Source organism: Bos indicus x Bos taurus, chromosome 21 (genome assembly GCF_003369695.1).
Source record: "Bos indicus x Bos taurus breed Angus x Brahman F1 hybrid chromosome 21, Bos_hybrid_MaternalHap_v2.0, whole genome shotgun sequence".
Classification (NCBI taxonomy): Eukaryota; Metazoa; Chordata; class Mammalia; order Artiodactyla; family Bovidae; genus Bos; species Bos indicus x Bos taurus.
In genome coordinates, this window is record NC_040096.1 from 69,287,284 (window position 1) to 69,307,563 (window position 20,280).

Sequence of the window (20,280 nt, forward strand, 5' to 3'; positions counted from 1 at the left end):
TCTTTTCAAATGAGTCAGCTCTTCGCCAAAGAGCTGGCCAAAGTACTGGAGTTTCAGCTTCAACATCAGTCCTTCCAATGAACACCCAGGACTGATCTCCTTTAGGATGGACTGGTTGGATCTCCTTGCAGTCCAAGGAACTCTCAAGAGTCTTCTCCAACACCACAGTTCAAAAGCATCAATTCTAGTGGCTTACACCAACTCTCATTTATTGCTTACAGTTCCAAGTGTCAGCAGACTTGTATTCCTTCTAGAGGTCTGTTCTGGGGCAGATCCATGTCCTGGCTTTTTTCAGCTCCAAAGGCCATCTGCATTCCTTGGTTCATAGCCCTGCATCACTCTGATCTTTGCTTCCATCTTGCCACCTTCTCTTTCAGACTCTGACCCTCCTCCCTCCCTCTTGTAAGGACCCTTGTCCATTACAACGCTGTAACCTAGGACCATCTCCCCATCACAAGAGGTCTAACATAATCATGTCTGTAAAATTCCTTCTGGGGCTTCCCTGGTGACTCAATGGTCAGGAACCTACCTGCCAATGCAGGAGACTTGGGTTCAATCCCTGGGTCGGGAAGATCCACTGGAGAAGGAAATGGCAACCCACCCCAGTGTTCTTGCCTGGGGAAATCCCATAGGCAGAGGAGCCTGGCGGGCAACAGTCCACGGGGTTGCAAAGAGTCAGACACGACTTAGCAACTAAAGAACAAAAGTTCCTTCTGCTTTGTAAGGGGTCATATTCACAGGTTCTGGGGATCAGGAGGGGCTCATCCTGGAGGCATTATTCACCTACCACACCACATAATGTAGGACAACCTACCCTTGGCTCTGTGTCATGCCTGGGTCATCCCCTTCTGTCCCCTGAGGGTCACAGGGTCATCCTCACTCTTCACATGGGGAATTGCTGAGGGTCAGAAGAGCTGGTTCCACTCCAACAAAACTTCCTACTCAGGCTTTTGTGCCTGAGCATCAGCTTCCTTACCTGATGGGGGGACACTTCTCCTACCCCTTTCCAGCTCCTGGACTGTGCAGATGGCATGGACAGTGGATGAGGGGGTCCAAGCAGTGGGTGGACTACAGGGGACAGTTAGCCCTGGGTGCTGTCGGGGCAGGAGAGGGCTGGTGTCTGGTCACCTTCCTGCAGGTCACCCCGGTGACTGCCCAGCACTGGGCAGTCTGCCTGCATCGCTCCAGTACTGCATCTCTGGCCACCGTGCCCCACAGGAGGCAGGGGAGGGGCAGATTGTCAAGGTCCAGGGTTCAGAAAATGATCTCGTCTAGTCACTTTTAAAATTGAAATTTTCTGTAGCTTGGCTGAGGACCAGGGAGAGAACGAGTGATTGATGCAAACTGGACAGGGCCCAGGCAGATCCCTAGGTCACAGGGTGGAGAAATCCGAGCATGGAAGTAGACCGGGAGACCCGGCGTGGATCAGGGCTTCCGCGGGGGCATGATGGTCGAGTCTGCGGAAGGCTGACTTCATGAGACTGGGTAAGATGGAGAAAGGCCCAGAATGACTGGGAGGGGAGTTGGCAGGAGGGTGAGGCTGGCCGTCAATGCCCACCTTGCTCTTGGGCCGGCGGCTGCAGGAGGGTCTGATGGCCCATGGCCCAGGCTGGCCCTGCTCTGCCTTGGGGCCGGCTGGTGACCACGCTGAGAATCAGGGCACTCCATGGGACCCTGGGGTTCGGATTGGGCATCACACAGCTAGACACGCCCGTTGCGGCGGGGCCGCAGAGCGAGGGGCAGCAGCGGGCAGCCTGCTTGGGAGGACTGCTGGTGAGGGCAGCGGGAGCCTGCTCCTCCCGGCCGCGCAGGGCGCGCTGCAAGGGGGCGGTTGAGCGAGGGGCGCATCTAACGAAAGGAGAGCCCCTTCACGCGGCGGCCTAGGGACGCAAGGTGACAGCGCCCACCCTGGCCGGGCCCGCTCCACCGCCCAAGAGGCTCGGCCGACACAGGGGGCTGAGCCTGGAGTTGCCACGCCCCGCGCGGCGCCGGCGCGCTGACGTCAGAGCGGCAGACGCCGGAAGTGGGACTGGCGCGCGTCGTTGCCGGGCAACGGGCCGGCGCCGGCCTAGGGACACCCGGCATTCCTGCTGCGCCGGCTGGAGGAGACGGCTAGGCAGCCGAGGTGGGTGCAGGCCGGGGCCGATAGCCGCCGGGGCCCCAGCGCGCCCTGAGTCCGACCCTCAGGAGCCCTAGGCCAGGCCCGATCGGGGTCCTCAGCGGCCGCCTCGGATCTCCGCCCCCCTCTCCCCCGGCCCCGGAGAGGGAACTACCCGAGCCCCCGGCCCAACTCTCGGGGCTTCCTCGGCACTGCGCTCCCGCGGGCGCCCCGACTCTCCCCTCCTCTGCCGGACTGGGCCTCGGAGACCCTTGCCCACGGCGACCGAGGCAGGACCCCGCAGTTCGCCCACCCTGCAAGGCTGTGCTGACCCCCAGGACCTGTCTGGTCTCTAGAACACGCCCCTGTGCTGGGCCGGTCGCCCAGGCGCGCGGAGGAAGAAAGCGGGCAGCGGCTCCGGTCACTTCTCCTGGGTGACCAGGCAGTCTGTGTCCCTTCCACAGCGACAGTGGACTCACACCAGGCCATCTGTACTCCTGAAGAAGCCGTGGGCAGCTGCTGGGCCGTGGGCGAGCAGGTGACCCCCTCCGGCGCTGTCCACTCGGGGCTGCTCCCGCGCAGCAGTATGGATGTCTCCTGAGCGTCTTCCCATCGCGTCTGTGCGGGCCCGGGGCACCAACATGCAAGACCAGCGGGAGCTGGGGGGCGCAGCTGGCCAGGGGCTCCCTCTCTGCGCCTTTCTGAGTGACCTCCCAGAGCAAGGAGGCGGGGTTTCCCTCCGCCAGGTTTCTAAAGACAGCGGTGCCCCTGGGAGGCAGAGTGGTGACGCTGTGGAGTGGGCGAGGCTCCGCTGCGCCCTTCCCCCGCCGGACGGGGAAGCCAGGACCTCTGGGGGCAGCTGCGAGGGCTTGTCTACCAGCACCGCCAGGGGTCCAGACCCAGGGGAACACAGCGGCGCCTGGGGGGAGTTTGAAGTCTTTCAAGAATCCTCAGCCAGCTCTGAACAATTCTGTCAGTCTTTTGAGCTCCAGGAGAGGCCCGCAGCCTCTCAGCCATGGAGAACCGCTTCTGCCCAAAAGCAGCATGGTTCTAGCCAGCCTCACCAGGGTGGAGTGACAGGAACCGGCGCCATCGCCGCTTCTGAGGTATTTCTAAAGTCTTGGCCATGTTGCACAGGAAGTGTCTCCTACCCTGTGGTGGGCTGGTCAGGGAGGGGTCCGCTTGTCTCTGGGCCTTCATCCTGGCCCCTCCTGCTCTCTGTCCCCTCCACCTTCCCGTCTGCCCACTCTCCATCAGCTGGGCTATGTTTTCCTGGGCCCAGTTCTGGGCATGTGGGGGAAGAGCATTTTGTTTGAGTCCGTAATCTCCTTACTTAGAAAACCTTGCCAGATCACATGTCAGTGTGTGTTAGTGATGGGGCGCTGGAGGCGGCCTGGACAGCCCAGCACGCGCCCCTCGTCCCTCCCGTCCTGCCCTGACCACCAGCGTTTCCCTTCACTGTGACTGCCTCTCACCCTCCTCTCTCTCTGCCTTCTCGTCCCTCGTGGTCTGCCCCTAACACCAAAAGCGAAACAGAGAAGGGAGGAGAGGAAAAGGTCCGCTGGTTCTAGGGTGGACCATTTGCTTTCTAAGCCCGGCAGTGTTTCCCTGGACCTCTGATGAGATCAACTCCACATTCAGTTAGCTCTGCTCCAACGCTTGTTTTGAAGACAGGACTGTCTTCCAATGCAGTTACTGTATTGGGGAACAATTTGAGCGTAATGTGAACTTTGCCGGAAACACAGGGTAAATGCAGAAAACCACGCGTGCTGAACCGAGGCCCACGTGAATACACACCACACACATGCCCACCTCTCCCAGCCACCTCGGTCTGCCACACCCATCCCCCGCCCCTGGGGGCTCCCCCACCCAACCCCCCTGACCTCAGACAACTCACCTTCCAGGACTTCACACTTGTCACAACCCACAAACCTCTCTTCCGGGAAGTGCCATTTTTACTGCAGTTGGGACGGATTTCTCAACCAATTCACACGTGTGGAACAGCACTCACATTTCCACTGGGTGCCTGTCTTCTTCCCATGTGTCACTGATGAAGTTTATGACTGTTGTGCCGTGATCACACTCTCCCACACACCCCAGTCTCCGCAGCACGACTCAGTGCAGCGACTTTTAGGAACAAACATGTCATGTTTCAGTAGGGGCAACGATACATGATCATTTACAAATTTCACTTGTGCCACAATTATATATTTAGAATGAGGTGACGTGTATATGTCTCCTAACTTTGTTGTGTTTTTCTTCTTTTTCAGCTTGTTGTTAGCTGTGAGGATGTTTTCAGGTCTGCTTTTCAAGAAGTACCAGTCCCACAGGCCACCGAGGGTATCTCCACCTTAGACCACTTCTTAGAAGCAAGGAATGAAGAAAGCTCTGGCCTTGAATCCGCGCAGAAACTGTGGTAATGAACTTAAACCGGCGCTCGCGTGTCGTCCGGCGGCTGAGCTGGTGGTCCTGGGGTCGTTGGGTCTTCTGCTTCTGCCTCTGTGGAGAGCACTGACCCTCCCGAGTTCCTGCCGCCTGAGGTCACAGGGTCGCAGGGTGGCCTCCTCTAAAGAGCCCTGTCCAGCCCCGCCTCAGGGCCCCTCCAGCCAGTCCGGAGCAGAGTGGGTCTGGGTGGGAGCGCTGCAGGTTCCGGAGGGCCCAGTGGGCCAGTGTGGCGGGCTCAGGGGTTCCTGGGGGACGGGAGCAAGTGATCCCCCAGGTCCTAGAGAGGTGCTCAGTCCACCGCAGGGCTGCCACCCCCAGGGGTTCCTGGGGGACGGGAGCAAGTGATCCCCCAGGTCCTAGAGAGGTGCTCAGTCCACCGCAGGGCTGCCACCCCCAGGGCTTCCTGGGGGGCGGGAGCAAGTGATCCCCCAGATCCTAGAGAGGTGCTCAGTCCACCACAGGGCTGCCACCCCCAGGGCCAAGTCCCTGGGAACACAGGTCACAGAGGCACTTGTCTGCCGACGGCCATTTCGTCAGACGGCTGTAGTGGAAACCCATACTAGCTCAAGTGAACGGTGAGGTGGGCCCAGGCCCCAGAGGGCAGTAGAGGTGTCTGGGAGCCGGCTCCTCTGGGACCTAAGCCTGCCTCACAGGCTGGCACTGCAGACAGGGTGGCGGGCAGGCCCTCCTGGGCCCTGGCAGAGGTCTGAGCCAGCCTGCGCCGGGCACTCTCCCCCACCAGCAGAGGTCCCGGGGACGAGGGCTGAAGTGCACCCAGGGCACACTTCAGCACTGGGCATGTCTGTCACCCTGGAGCTGTTTGGGGACCAGCCACACCCTCGCTCCCGGAGGCCCTAGCTCCCAGAGGCCCTCGCTTCTGGAGGCCGGGCCAGTCCACCAGGTGGGGCTCCAGCACACACTCTGGCATCTGCTTCTCAGTCTGTGGGCATCTCTCTGGCACCTGGCATGGTTCCAGGCACCTGAGATCGTCAGGGAGCAAGACGGCAGAGTATATCTAGCACCCTGGAGCTTCTGCCCTAGGAGGAGACACACGGTGGTGAAATCAGTCATTCAGGCCAGGGCTGAGCTCTGTGGAGACAAAGCCAGCAGGAGGGAGCGGTGTTGGGCGAGTAGACGCTTGAGCAAATGAACAAAGAAACAGCAGCCGGGGCTATGCTTTCAGAAGGCTGGAGGGCCAGATGCCTCTGTGCCTCCCTGCCGAAGGCCTTGCAGGCTGCCCTGTAATTAAGGCAGCTCTTTTGCAGTTCTGAATCTAGAAAACTCTGGAGGGCTCTTCACAACACCGGGACCATGACGATCTCCCGATGCATCTGGAGCGAGTCCCGCAGCCGGGAAAACTTCCTTCCTGTTCTCGGAGTAGATGCCGCTCAGAAGGTGGGCTGACCTGGGTAGAGAGGGGCTCCCGGAGGCCGGCAGCACCACACATCTTTGCCAGCCATGCTATGCAGCGCACCACAGGGCCCGTGTGGGGCTGGGGAGGGGGTGGGAGCACCGGCGGCTGGGCACAGCCTCCTCGGGCCGCCTGGCCAGTGTGGCTCCTTGGGAGGAGCCTGCGGGGCTTGGGGGCGGGGGACCGCTGGGCCGGGGTTCACAAAGGGCGGACCCCCACAGAGCCCAGATCGAAGCCACGTTGCCATTTTACAGGGAGATGTGCCCGAGGCCCAGGTGGAAAGGGAAGCCGGGAGAAGACCCTCTAACCTTCTGTCCCTCTGGCTGACTCTGGTTTGCTTTCTCAGAGCCTCTCGGGGAGCCCTGGCCGCACTCTGGGGGAGCCCGGCCTCCATGAGCCCGAAGAGCTTGGCTTCCACCTGCAGCGCTGCAGAGCCCTGATCCAGACCAAGGTGAGCGTGAGTCACTTCACTGCTTCACCTGTGGCTCTGAGAGTCCGGGGGCGCTGCGGGGTCAGGGCGGCAGGTCCTCCCCACAGCACGGTGGGGCCCAGGCGGAAGAAGGGGCTCCATCCCGCAGCCCCTCGCACAGAAAAGCCTATCCAGGAACGGGGTTTCTGCCCACCACCCTTGGAGCAGGCGTTGGGACAGGGGATGCCCTGACCAGCCAGCTGATCTCCTCCAGAGCCCTGAGCTCCACCCGGAAGGGCCTGTCCACCCCCCGACCCCCACCGCGTGCTGGGCATCCCACCCCCAAGGACAAGGCCTGACACATAGTGGGTGAGAGGGGGTCATGTGGGGAGGGGCCTGAGTGGAGCTGGGGAGGAGGGCATGGAGTGAGCCCACAGGCAGAGCAGGGCGGGGCAGTCCAGCCCATGGGCCAGCCTCTGCTCTGCAGAACCATCACAGGGCAGGAGGTGGAACCTTCCAGAGGCACGTGGCTGGGCTGTCTTAGAGCAGCAAGACCTAAGTGTCCCCAGCAGCCCCTCTCCCGTGGCAGCCCCAATGGGGATCGGAGCATAGCGGTGGCCTGACAGGAATGTCCAGAGGCCGCGGCTGGGCAGGAGGAAGACCAGGAGGCCAACCTGGCCAGGCCAGAGCTGCCCTCGGGCGCCGTCCCGGCCTGTCCCCTCGGGGAGAGGCTGTGGCTTCGTCCAGAGCTCCTTCGTGTTGACAGTGCGTGGGAGAGCCACAAGACGAGCTGGCCAGGCGCCAGTGGCCGGGGTGTTCCGGGGGGCACGCGTGCTCGCCCTGACTGGTGCCTCCTCTCTTGGCAGCTCTCGGGGACGCCGACTGGTGGACAGGGCAGCCTGATCACCTACAGCCTCTTCCTGAAGACCCCCATACATGGAAATGGGCAGTACATCACAATTCCAAGGAAAAAGAAGATTTTCAGTCCTCGTAACCTAAAACTGACATTGTTTAATAGTGACATTTACTAAAGTGGGAGAGCTTTTGTGTCTTGATGCGGGATTCTACCATTTCCTCCCAGTCTGGTTTGGTACTGGAAACCAGAACTGTTTTGTGGAGGTGGTCCACATCAGGGCGGACACTCTGATGAGGAGGTGCGTCCCTCAGCAGGGCCAGCCGCCAGGAAGAGTGCGCCCGGGTCCCCAGGAGCACCGCCCCCAGCCTGGTGGGGGAAAAAGGTGGCGGCTCTGGGGGCACCTGTGAGACCCCAGGCCCTGTGCCTGAACCACGCTGCCCGGGACCCCAGGCTGGCCTGGCATGCGGCTGGGACTGTCACTGGGAGCAGCCGTCAGGGCCCTCGGAAGGTCCTGCACTGGCCCCCGGCCCGGGTGTCCACGCGGCTGGGCACGCGGCAGGGGTGGGGGTGCCACTTACCCGGACCAAGCGTGCTCCCTGCAGCAGCCACACCTGCCTGCCAGTGGGCGGGCGGCCTGTCATCAGCTAAGGAAGAGATCCCTCCGACGAAAGAGCCCAGCAGGCGGCACTGACTTTTGTAAAATTTTATTAAATCAAACAGCCCGGACAAGCTGTGTTCTTGCTAAATCGCCAGCTCTGTGAGGACCCACGCTGGACCCTGAGCAGCAGCCCTGCCTGCCCTTGGGGAGCAAAGGCCAGTGGGGCCCACAGGCACAGGGACCCCCGCGTCGGTGTTCCCCCACGGTCACTCTCGAGGCGGGGAGACCATAGCTGGGACGGCCTCAGACGCCAGCTCCATGGACGTGGGTGTCAGACCCCAACAGAGGCCCCGCGGGGACACAGTGACCAGCAGCTGTCACTTGTCACATATCACACGGGAGATGGGGGGGGTCACCCGCACCCCAGCGCCCTCAGCCACTCCACAGACCATCTGCCTTATTTAGGGGTGACTGATTCAGTGTGTTTGAGAAATCTGCCTCTCCTTTCTAGCCGGAAGGTGGGAATCTGGAAACAGCTTTCTGCCATGCTGCTTCCATCACAGGGAGGGGACTGTCTCCGTGGGGTCTCCCAGGGCCCCGCCAGCAGAGATGGCCTGGGCTGTACCATCTCATCCCGACCTTCGGTTAAAGACTTGACGACCTAACATGTGCCCCCATCCTGCACCCCCCCCTCTAATCTTGGTGTCCGTGGCCTGGGCTCCCAGAGACGGAGGCTGGGTCCCGCTGGTGACAGCACAGATCCTGGTCACTAGACGGCGGTCAGTAACGAGGGGCCCAGCCCCCGGCTCTACAGGAGAGAGTTCCCACGAAGATGGAAGCAGTGCAGCACCTACTGAGAGGCCAGAGTGCCGGACGTGCACAGGCAGGCGCAGGCAGCTCAGAGGGACAGCCCCTGGGTCGCCCTGTGGTAGCTCGTCACTCCTGCGGGCGTTTCTTCCTTCGGCCAGTCACCTTGGCGTGCCTGGCTCCCAGCCCACTTCCCCTGTATCTTGGGATCCTCCCGTGTGCGCGCACACATCTCAGCCAAGGTGGATTTTACCGAAAGGGCGTCTGGGTAGAACATCCTTGACCTGACTCCCCTTTGGCCTCCAAGGAGCCTTTTCTGCCCATGGTTGGGGAGGTCTCCTGGACGAGAGCATAAGCAGCATGTGGTCGGGGTGGGGCCCCGCCTCCTCTTGGTTCCCACCCGCAGGGCATATGTCCAATCACTTCATCCTAAGGGGCCCATCTGCCTCCTGCCTCCCACCCAGACTGAAACTCAGATACTGCCGTGTTCCCGTTCCAACAGCGGCCCTCCCTGCCCCACTGGCCCAGGGTCCAGCCAGGGCTCAGGCAGCTCCTCACCAGTGTCCCGACTCTGAACTTTCCCCCACCCCCACCCCACTCTGCTCCTTCACCAGAGCCTGGGCCCCCCTCACTCGCCGTCTAATCGGACGTCCAGTCCGGCCCTGATTCTGCACCCTCATGTCCGCCGCGTGAGGAGGGGGCTTCCTGAGCTGGGAGAGACTGGCAGGATCACGGGGAAGTGCCGCCTGGCCACCCGACTCGGAGGTCAGGGTGTGGGCGGCCAGCACCCTCACCTGGACCAGAACAAGCCCAACCAGCTACCAAACCAGGGCTTAAATAAAGCCGCTATAAAGACTTTAAAAACGAAAGGGGAAGTGTTACTCACTCAGTCGCGTCTGACTCTTTGTGACCCCATGGACTGTATGTAGCCCACCAGACTCCTCCGTCCATGGAATTTTCCAGGCAAGAATACTGGATCGGGTTGCCCCAAATTTGAAAATAGAAATAAAAAGGGTTGAGGTTATAAAGAATACCTAGGCAGCGGAAGAGGCCCACAGCCACTCTCGTCACCCCAGCGGCAAGTGAAGGGACTTCCAGCTCCACGCGGGACCAGCGAGCCCAGGGCCAAGCAGCCCCAGTGGGGGCAGGCCTGGACGCCGCCTCCAGCCCAGGCGGGAAGACTGTAAAATTGAGAAGACTGCTCTGACCAGCACTCTGGGGTTTCTGCCAAGTCTCCATCAGCCTCACGGAGCTGGGTTCGCACACAGCCCTGCAGAGACCTCGGCTGGCGTGAGGAGCCTGGCTTCCTTGATGCTGGAGACAGTGTGCAGTGCGCAGTGACCCCACAGACAGAGGCCGAGAGCTGCCCGAGGACCCAGCGCTGGAGTCTGCCAGCCTGGGGGCCAGCCAGGTTGTGGGGCAGCAGCAGCCAGGATGCAACGCGAGAACGTTTATTCCAAAACCAGATGACAATGAAACACAGCATCAAAAGCTGCGGGAGGCAAGGAAATCAGCGCTCGCTGTGAAATTCACACACAAGAAAAGGGAAGGAGCTGAGACTAATCACTGCCTGACACGCCTCGACGCTTCACCCTGCGTTCCCTGTGAAGTTCTGAGTCACCTTCTCATGTGATGACAGTCTCGTACCACTTACTGTCCTTAAAGAGGACAGTGTGTGCTTACAATGGACGGTTCAGAAGCTTCTTTCAACGTTAGACTAGCCATTGGTCAAGACGTGTGAACCACCCTCAGGGCTGGGCCCCTCCAGAATCTCCCCTCCACAGCTGGCCACCGCATCCGCACTCCATCCACAGAACCCCACTGCCCCTCGCATGTACTCCCTGGACCTTGGGCACCTGGGCAAAAGCAGGTGAATTCCACGTCCTTCCTGTCGAGGAGCTGGCAGAGCTCAGCTGTGATCAGATGCAGCTGCAAACACGCACTGGAAACCTCTCCCTGAAAACCCAGTTTCCTTATCTGGAGCCCAGAGCCAGCCTGGCCTGGGGGGAGTGGGTCCCGAGGTGGTGGGGTGAAGGCAGAAGCCTTAGGACTGCAGCCAACACGCCTTTTTCACAGAGTTTACAAACAGGTGACCGCGTGCACGTGGGAACTTAAAGCTTCCCCCTCCCCCTCCCTAGTGTTGCTGCTGCTGCCAAGTCGCTTCAGTCGTGTCTGACTCTGTGCGACCCCATAGACGGCAGCCCACCAGGCTCCCCCGTCCCTGGGATTCTCCAGACAAGAACACTTGGGTGGGTTGCCATTTCTTTCTCCAATGCATGAAAGTGAAAAGTGAAAGTGAAGTCGCTCAGTTGTGTCTGACTCTTAGCGACCCCATGGCCTGCAGCCTACCAGGCTCCTCCGTCCATGGGATTTTCCAGACAAGAGCACTGGAGTGGGGTGCCGTTGCCTTCTCCTCCCTAGTCCTGCACCTCCATTCAAATCCATCACCAGCAACTGACCACTGTTCCTCCCTGGGGAGCCTGACACTGCCAGGGGAGTCGGTGTCCAGACGGGCCCCATCTCACCCTGCCCAGGACGACTGGGCCATCAGCAGGCTCCCGAAACGCAAGTGGGCCACTGGCAGGAGCAGGAGGAGACTGGGGGCTCGGCTGCATCTGCAGACAGGCACCTAGAGCCAAAGCCCAAGTCACCGCAGAGGCTGCCGGACAAACACTGCGGCCGCCCCCACACGGAGCCGGTGCTCTGAAGACAGAACACCACGAAGACGCAGAGCCCCGCGTGGGGTGTGCTGCTCACACACACCCACTTCAGCTCCTTTCCACAGGGAACACTTTGAAAATCCGGAGGGAGCACCCCTCGGACAGCGAGAGCCACAGCCCACCTCTCACCCGCAGCTTCCCAACCCGAACCCCTGGGTGCCGTCCCCACCTGCCGCAGAAGGCGGGACGGGAGAGCTGCCTCCGAGCCCACGGGCCTGGAAAGGAGACGGCCCACTGCCCACCCGCAAGCACACCCAAGTGATGCCCGCGCCCGACCCACAGGCCCCGCTGGATCAGCGGACCAAGCTCAGCGAGGCAGAACGTCTGCCCAAGGACACCGTCCGGCAGGTAACTGACAACACTCTCCACTCCGTTAGAGAACTTTTTAATGAAATGAGGTGTAACCGCTGACACTAAGAAAACAACTCTTCTTGGCTAAAGGCTGGAGAAGAAAAAGCAGGAGAAATGGGAAACGTGGGGTGGAGTGGGGAGTGAGTAGACTTACTTGTAAACAAGTGATTAAGATCTAAAAGCTGTGGGCAGTCTGGGTGCCCCGGGCACAGGACACACAGCCCAGACCACCGTCAACAACCCTCAAGACGGAGGAGCCGTGGTAATGACACGTGTCCAGGCTCCTTCAGTCCTAGACTTCAGCTCAAGCTTAAGAGTCTGTCCCAGCACTGGTTTAACGGAGCACATACAGACACCCTCTGACCCAGTGGTGCACAGACGCCCTCCCCAAACACGGGGGCTCACAGCAGCCTCCGCGAACGCAGGCCGAGTGTGTGGGGGGCCCAGCAGCTGGCCAGGCGGGAGTGCTGGAGGGCAGCAACTGTAGAAGCTTGGCTGTGCTGGGAAACCTGTGCCAGGGTCCCTACACGCAGACCCTTGGAGGCACCATCCGAGACCTCCAGTACGAGCGGTCTCCAGGCAGAGTGCACGCGACCTTCAGCCCCGAAGACAGTTACACAGAAACAGGCATAAATAAGACCCTCCAGAACCCACACTGCAGTCCAACAGACACGTGGTCACACAGATCTGGTAAAGGTATCACGTGCAAGGCCTCTGACCCTGACCTCGCTCAGACCGCAGCAGGGCCTAACGGGCAAGGCTCACACCCGAGTCCAGAGTGGAAATCACGACGCGTGGACACTGCAGACTCAGGGCAGTGATGCTCGTTGTAAAAAGAACAGTGTTCCTTAAACCTTAAAAAAATGAAATACACCAACTGCAACTGTTTAGGCTGTAAAAGTTTCTAACATAGCAGCAGACCATGTTTATAGAAAAAATATACTTTTAAGAAAATAGCTAAAAAAATCTAAAGTGATCAAAGTATAAAAAGTTAAAAAATGTATCTTAAGACAAAATATTGCCTCAGACATATAAAAGTGAATTTTAGAAAATTCACCCATCTAAAGTTGGATGAGGCTGGATGCGGCTGGCATCCTCCAGTGGGGCTGTCGCAGGACACGGGTCAGGGCCGAGGGCGGCACGACCGGCCGGCGGGAAAGCTGCCGGCCCTGGGAGGGCGGGGCCCCCGGACGCTGTTCCAGGGGGCTCTCCCGATCACAGAGAGCTGGCCCCCGGCACGCACAGCCTCGCACGCCGGCTGTTTCCGTGAGCCTCACAGACGCACCGCAATGCCGCGGCTCAGGTCTCCACCAGGATCTCCACCACGTGGTCCAGCTCGCCCAGGTCCGCCTTGCAGCCGGTGCCGGGGGGCGGGGCGGCCGCGGAGGCAAAGGTCTCCAGCCCTTCCGGGCCCGACTTGGCGCCACCCACCATGCCCGTCAGCACGGCGTCCAGGTCGTAGTAGGGGCCGTCCACGTCGGAAAACAGCTCCTCCACCGTGCCCGGGCTGTGGCTCTCCAGCGTCTCAAACACCTGATCTAGTGACCTGGGGAAGCCCCCTCGGCTCTCTCCAGGGCCGGCCCTGCCCCAGGGGCCTGCCGGCACGGCCCCAGGAACCTGTATTGCCGGGACCGCCTGCAGCGCAGAGGCCAGGTCTGCTGGGTCGGGGGCCTGGGGCGGCCCCGCCCGAGCCGAGCGGCACAGAATCTCAGTGGACACGAGGCGGTCACGTGGCAGCCGCCCCGCGGTCTGGGGCCCAGGCAGGCACCAGCTCCCGTCCTGGGTCATCTCCTCCTGGATCTGCCGGACTGTGTTGGCGATGAGGACCGAGCGGCACAGGTTGGGCTCCGCCAGCATGTGGCACAGCTGCAGCTTGACCAGCGACATGTCCAGGAGCGACTGGCGCTGCAGGGGGTCGGCGGGCGCCTCCTCCTCCGAGCACTTCCTCTTCAGCCCCCGGGCGAACATCGTGCCCTGCAGAGACAAGAGAGACGCTGCTGAGCCTGCTGCAGGGGTCCCGGGGATTCTGCCGCACCTCGGCCCGACCTGGGGGGTGACGCATGTGGGGAGGGTGGTGGTGGCTGGGGCACAGACAGAGCAGACACGCTGCGCTGCACCCACCCCGCCTTCCAAATCCTCCCCTCCTCAGCGTCTGGAAGGCCCAGGGCTGGGGCAGGGTCCCCCCTGGGGGCTGGAACAATCTACGGCCACCCCGGGGGGCGCCGCTCCGAGTGGACGCCACGCTAGCACCACTGGATGAAAATGCTGGTTCTTGGGCCTCACCTGGACCGAGGCTGGTTGGACACAGCCAACGTGCTGCACCTCTGCTCTCACAGGCAGAAATGCAAGGAAGCTGCCCTTCTGAACAGGCTCTAAGTTAGGAGACCCCAGGGGACCTTAAAGGTGGAGCAGAAAGGGCCAGGGCCCGTGTTTCCCCACAAGCCCCCTGTGAGGGGTCCCTCCTTCCGAGAACAAAGTGAAGCTGTAATGTACAAACCCTCTCTCAAGTTCATAAAGTAACTCAACATTTTTATTTTAAGGAATCCACTCAAGTTATCCATTTAGAGGGTTAAAGCGGCCCGTGCCGCCAGCCCTGCCCTTAAGCAGAAAGGCCCCCTGTCCTGAGTCTCCTTTCAATATCACAGCTCTCACCTCCCGTGTATTTTATCATTTAAAGAACTCTTTTAAACATACATGACTTCTTGAGCACTTATCCCAGAGAAATGAAAGCCAATGTTCACGTGAAAACATGCACAAGAATGCCCACAGCAGCTCCACTCACGACAGCCCCAAGCTGGGGAGCAGGCCCTTCAGGGAGCGGGGGCTGCTGCTCAGATGCCACCACGCAGGGGAGGACTGCCCAGCAGCAAGGGCTCGGATGGGCATCGAGGGGGTCACGCAGCACGAGAAAGCCCATCTCAGGTGGCCCAGGGCTGGCCTCCTCTGTAAGGATCCTACCACTCAGAGGGGGCTCTCTGGGGCCAGGACAGCTCACGTAGGGACCTTGGAGGTGCTGCATGAGCCCCGACTGCTCAGAACCACACGCGGGCACACGACACTCAGGCACACGCATGCACAACCCCACCAGCGCCGAGGCTGCTCAGAAGCCAGTTTCCTGCAGGGGCTACCAGGCCAGGCACCGCGCACAGATGCGGACACTGGGAGGCAGGGGGGCAGGGACGCCCCTCCAGAATACTTCTCTACAACTTCCTGTGGACCTGCAACCACTCCAAAACACAGAAAGGGCAGAGAGAGCTAATATAAACTACGTCACACTATAAAGAGGCACCCTGCGTTCTGGAGAAACACTCGAGCTTCAAGGGCTCCTCTCTCTGTGGTAGATGAATCACCTCAAGCATCTTTCCACCTAATCTCAAATCCTGACTCTGCACGACCACTGACTTAACCTAGGGCCCAGGGGATTTCCTGGTGTGTGCCCAGGGCTTAGGGCTCAGCTCGCACTGCTGAGGGCCCAGGTCCCATCCCTGGCTGGGGAACGAACATCCTGCAAGCTGCACGGCGTGGACAGGGAAAAAAAAAAGGTAATTTAGAGCCTAAACAAAACTCCCTCAAATAACACGATTAAGCTCAACTTCACCAACAGAGGCAGTCAGGCCACCCTCCCTCGGGCCCCTCGAGGCTTGGGTCTAAGGCAGGTCAGCAGCCACTTGGGCCAGCAGGGATGGGCTGGGACCACAGCCGGGAGGCTTCACGGGGCATCTCAGAACGGCCAGCCCCTGAATTCATAACCCGAGGGAGCCCTCCACTCCAGGCGCCAAATTCAGGATGGCTGCAGCTTGGTATGCTCAGCACCTGGGGTGGCAGCAGCAGGAAAGCGGCCCAGAGGGCAGCTTCCCCGCTGTTCGCCGAGACTGAACAGAGTGGGGACAACCGGCCGCCACCGCGGGGAGCAACCCGGATGCAGCCTGCTCCCACCCCAGACACGCGGACAGCAGGCTGCCATCACACAGCCCAGGACACCCCACGGCCGCCGGCCCATGGCATCACCCTCCCCAGCCCAGGCTCCGTCAGCAACCTACGCTTCCTGGTTTTTGGTCTCACTCCCCACGGAGGACCAGCTGGAGAAAGCTGCGCAGGACGTGCCCCTGGCCAGCATGCTGGTCAGTCATCTGGCCCCCAGGCCCACTAGGAAGCACTCCCACTCCTCTGCTGCCCTCGCCCCTGCCCAGCCTGCTGGTGCTTGTGACAGCCCTGGGGCAGCTCGGAAGACAGTGCTGCGCTCGTCACATAGGGCCCGGTTCACATTCGCGGTCCCTGTGGGTAATGGGGAGAAGCCGAAGCACAGGGCAAAGAGGCTCAGCAACCAGTCATCCGGCCATCTTCCTGGAGTTTCCGGGGCACCCTCTCCCGGGTGCATCCGCGTCTCAGGACGCCCTCCTTTCCACGCTCATCACGCCTTCCCTGTTACTCGGCACTTTACCACCACTTCTGACAGACACGTGTTTCTTACAACATACAACACCCCAACGGTCCTGCCAGTCTCTCCAGGGCTCCACGTCCCCGGCCTTCCGGAGGGCAGATGAGGCGCCATCAGCTCCAGCACTGACTCAGTGCATGGCGGGAGGAGCAGCTGGGATCCTGCCAAACTGCCCTCAGGAAGGCGAACCCCTGCCCCCTCCACCATCTCCCCCGCGCTGCTGGCACAGCAGCTGCTGAGTCTCCGTGCCTCACCGACCGTCCCTGCAGAGGCCAGAACCACCCTCCCCCACCGCCACCACCAGTCTGCCCCACCAGCGGATGGAATGTTCTGTAAGGTTCAAAGTGAGCTAGTGCATGGGGGAAGTGTGCTGTCCCCGAGGACAGGGCACTGTGCAGTAACAGAACTCCAGAGACAGACGCAAGGATACGCCCCGGTGGCCTGAGAACACCCGCTGAGCAATAAGGCAAGAACAGGAACACACGGACTGTGCTCTCTGTGCATATGAACCTGCAGGAGAGGAGAGGGAACCTAGGCTGTTGTCACTGAGGAGTTGGGAGTGGCAGGAACTCCCTGGGATGGCGGGAACACAGCCCCTCCAGGTGGGAGCATGGGTCAGAGAGGAGGCGTTCGCAGGAATTCACTGAGCTGCACAGCCAGCATCTGTCGGACTGACTGCACTAAATTACACCTTCATTAGAAACAACTGCGCCACTAAGCGAGGCGACGGCACGGCTGCCAGGGTGAGCCCCACCACCAGCTGCCGCCTGTGTGCCCAGTGGGCGTGCCAGGGCAGAGCTGGCCTAAATGCCTCCTTCCAAACACTCCAAAACCTAAGCGACTGTTAATCTGTGTTACACTCAACACAAGAAGGCGTTGGTGGACTCACAACCGTGGAAGGGAGCAGCCCTTGGGCAGTGCCCCACCTCCCAGAGGCTGTCAAGAGGGCGGGGCCAGGGTGACCCCAGAAGGTGGCCTGTGAGGGTCCCCGCCTCAGACATCTGCGTTTGGGGCCAAATCTGAACAGAGGGTGGTTCTGAGGGACCCTGAGAGATGCCCAGGGCAGAGGAGGGGATGTGAACCCCCGGCTGGCCTAGTAGAGCCCATTCTCAGCCCAGACTGCGGTTGGAGGGCAGTGAGCCCCTAACACAGGGCCCCAGCCTCCCAGGCCGTCCTCACTGCAGAGCCTGACTCGCCGGTGAGTGCTGAGCAAAAACCGTGGGGCGTTACCCATCTCTGCAATCGGTGAGAAGGTCTCGCCACGGAGCTGGCTAAACCCCGAGGCCCCAGTCCTCATGTGCCACCTGAGACCCCCAACCTCCCCGGGCAGCCACCTACCAGAGTCGCCCCCATCCCCAGCCTACAGCACGGCCCTCAGGCCTCCTCCGGACCAGCGCTCCGCCAGAGGAAAACAAGAGGGACGGACAGGCCATGAGTCCCAAGTGGCAGTGGGGCCAGGGGGTGCCACGCCCGCCCGCTGGGGCACCCCGGCAGGCACAGCCAGGTCCCCGTGCCCGAGCAGCTCACACTGCAGCCCCCACCAAGAGCTGGTGGGAGATGCAGATCCCTGACTCAGAGGAGGAGGGCGGGGAACAGATGGTCACCACAGCCCTCAGCCCTAGGCAAGCACTCGCCCCTGTGAGCTTCAGGTACTTACGGCAAATCAGCATCAACAGTCTCAGTGCTGTCTCACTATCAGACTGGCTTTGAAATACTCACCAAAGATGCAGCTCATGTGGTGGGGTCATCCTCCACTACTGCCTGCCTGGAGTTTTCATAAGCTAGCACTAAAAAGTCGATTGCAATTATCTTTTTTGGGGGGGCGGGGGGTGGAGGGGCAGCATCAGGCGACCTGTGGGATCTTAGTTCCCCACCGGGGCTTGAACCCGGGCCCCTGGCAGTGAAAACACGGAGTCTTAACCACCTGACTGCCAGGGAACTCCCTCAAGTAATTTTCGTTACTTGGAATGAAACACAAGCTTTCTCTTCCTTGGAATGTGTTCTAATAGCAAGCTTGAGGGAAACGTCCAGCCTTTTCCCAAGATAAAAGTTGCCATCTTCTCCCTCTCTCTCAAAAGAAAGTCATAACTGTTTTTCATTCTGAATTTCAATTTTAATTATAAAACATGGTGAAACTTGAAAATAAAGAGCAACTGTATGTAAGAAGTTCATACAATATTTAACTTTGTAAGAGGACAGTACCTTTCCTGGCTCATTCCAACAGAATGGTTAATTCCGTGAGGTTGTCCTGTGCAAGCCACACAGGGCCCCCGAAGAGGAAACGGGCGAGTTTCCAGCAGAAGGAAACCGGCCATTTGGACCCCAGCCTCTCCCAGCAGTTACCTGGCGGATGCTCTTCCTGGTCAGCCTGCTCTGGGGACAATCAGCTTTTGAAAACGTAGAGCGCTGCACTCGCCTCTGGAAGCGAGTCTGGTACTTTTCCTAGCCTGGCGACCGAGGCAGGCTGCGGCAGTTCAGGCAGCCCAGTGGACACAAGGTCTGGGAGCCCTCCTCCCCCCATGCCCTGCTCCCCTCCCTGACGTCAGTGTCCACTGGACGGGGCAGCTGAGGCCAGGCTGCGGGGAAGCAGACGAGTGTGGCTTCAGGCCACCCAAGGCTGGCATCACTCCCTGACCAGCTTATAGAGAAGCTGGGTCTTCTGCTGTACAGCGGTGAGAAACCATTGCAAAACATCCTCAGTGTTCCTTTTCAAAACAATTAAAGCTGAGACACAAAGAAAAGGATCTCAAACTCAACACTCACAGGCACGCAGCCCGCTGCAGAGAGGCAGCCCTGACTTCGGGGGTTCCAGAGAAAGGAGCCTCGGCCTGGGCCATTTCTGGAAGGCAGGACAGCACTGCAAAACCCTAGTCCCGCTGAAAAGACCTATGATGAAATCCAAGCGTTGCATTGCGAACACCTCTCACCCACTGCTCACTCTACAAGAAATGCAGATTGGGAAGGAAACCTCGAAACGGGTGGGTGTGGAGATAAAAGGATGAATGGATAGGTGGGTGGAAGCAGCACAGAAGGGTGGACAGATGAGTGACCGAGGGGCAGCGGCTTCGGGGCACTGTGGTCAGGGCCACAAACAGGGTAAGGGTCCCTACAGGTCTTCCTGGAGGGTCATCGTGGGAGCTGGTGGGGGGGGGGGAGGGCCCGCACTGACCTCTTCCAAGTCCAAGGCAAGAAGACAGCGTGGGGGATTCCCCGCGGAGAGCCCGACAGACCCACCTTAGGGGTTTATCCTCCTTAAAAGATTCCCAAGTTAAAGCTAAGGGGACGTTCCTGTGGACTGAAATGGAGCGGGACAGCCCAAGTTCAGGGTGCGGCAGCAGCAAGGGAGCCCCAGGCGGCCGGTCACTCGGCGGGAGAACGGGCGGGGGACGCTGGTCTCCACGGCCGCGCCCCTCCTCCGACGCGCCCTCGGCCCCCAGGTTGCCCCCGAACCCGACGCTTCGGGCGCCCCCCGGGTCCGCCTCAGCCTCCCGGGTCTCCCGTCTGGGACAGCCCCCCAAGGACCCCTCCAGGAGTCTAGCGTCCCCGACTACGACCGAGCCCTCCGGAAGCCCAGCAGCCGCACAAAGACCCGGGAAACGCCGGCACGCTTACCTGGCCGCCAGCGTCCGCGCCGCCCGCGCCGCCCGCGCCGCCGCCGAGGGAGGGGCTGCCGGAGGGGGCGGGGCCGGAGGGCGGGGCCGCGCAGCACCCACAAAGGGTCGCCGTGGAGCCGGCCGCCCCGCCTGCTGATTGGCCGGGCGCGGGGGCGGGGCCTCAGGTTCAAACCGCGGGCGGGGCCTGGCGCGCGAGTTCCCGCGCGGCCGCGTTGGCCGTTGGGCCTGCGCCTCGGGCCGCCGCGCCTCGGGCCGCCCCGCCCCGCGCGGCTCCCAGGTCTCCGCGCGCGGCCGCAGTGCGCCTGCGCCGGCCTCCCGCGGGGAGGGGCGCGAGAGGATGGGGTGAGGGTATTTCTTTTAAAAGCTAACTTTTTAGTGGAAAGGCCCTGAATAGGATACAAAAGCTTCAATCCACTCAGTCAAGGAGCGTTTCTCGAGTGCAAGCCGGGGGCTCGGTGGTGACGCAGTGAGAGGCCCGCAACCTCCCGTGTCCCGTGACGGGTGCCCAGCGGTAGACGCTGGGAGGCCATCTC

The 20,280-nt window shown here is 60.9% G+C and overlaps 2 protein-coding genes across 6 annotated transcripts; one reads left to right on the forward strand and one right to left on the reverse strand.

Moving 5' to 3' along the window:
- The first annotated feature begins 631 nt into the window (after positions 1-631).
- On the forward strand, positions 632-7,945 carry CLBA1 (clathrin binding box of aftiphilin containing 1). 2 transcript variants are annotated; one of them, XM_027521132.1, is made up of 6 exons: positions 632-1,485; positions 2,563-3,204; positions 4,369-4,514; positions 5,809-5,938; positions 6,301-6,405; positions 7,230-7,945. In XM_027521132.1, exons 2-6 carry the CDS (start codon positions 2,689-2,691, stop codon positions 7,392-7,394), a joined length of 1,062 nt encoding a protein of 353 aa, XP_027376933.1. In that variant the 5' UTR covers positions 632-1,485; positions 2,563-2,688; the 3' UTR covers positions 7,395-7,945. The 2 variants fall into 2 exon arrangements, with proteins under 2 accessions (XP_027376933.1, XP_027376932.1); XM_027521131.1 differs by lacking the exon at positions 632-1,485 and adding an exon at positions 1,634-2,125.
- Positions 7,946-11,713: 3,768 nt separating this feature from the next.
- CDCA4 (cell division cycle associated 4) lies at positions 11,714-19,808 on the reverse strand. Of its 4 annotated transcripts, XM_027521134.1 has the most exons (3): positions 19,303-19,559; positions 18,477-19,019; positions 11,714-13,669 (listed from the first exon to the last, which is right to left on the reverse strand). In XM_027521134.1, the coding sequence occupies exon 3, from the start codon at positions 13,661-13,663 to the stop codon at positions 12,995-12,997; it is 669 nt and encodes a 222-aa protein (XP_027376935.1). In that variant the 5' UTR covers positions 13,664-13,669; positions 18,477-19,019; positions 19,303-19,559; the 3' UTR covers positions 11,714-12,994. The 4 variants fall into 4 exon arrangements, with proteins under 4 accessions (XP_027376935.1, XP_027376934.1, XP_027376937.1 ...); XM_027521133.1 differs by lacking the exons at positions 18,477-19,019; positions 19,303-19,559 and adding an exon at positions 19,746-19,808; XM_027521136.1 differs by lacking the exon at positions 18,477-19,019.
- Between the last annotated feature and the right edge of the window lie 472 nt (positions 19,809-20,280).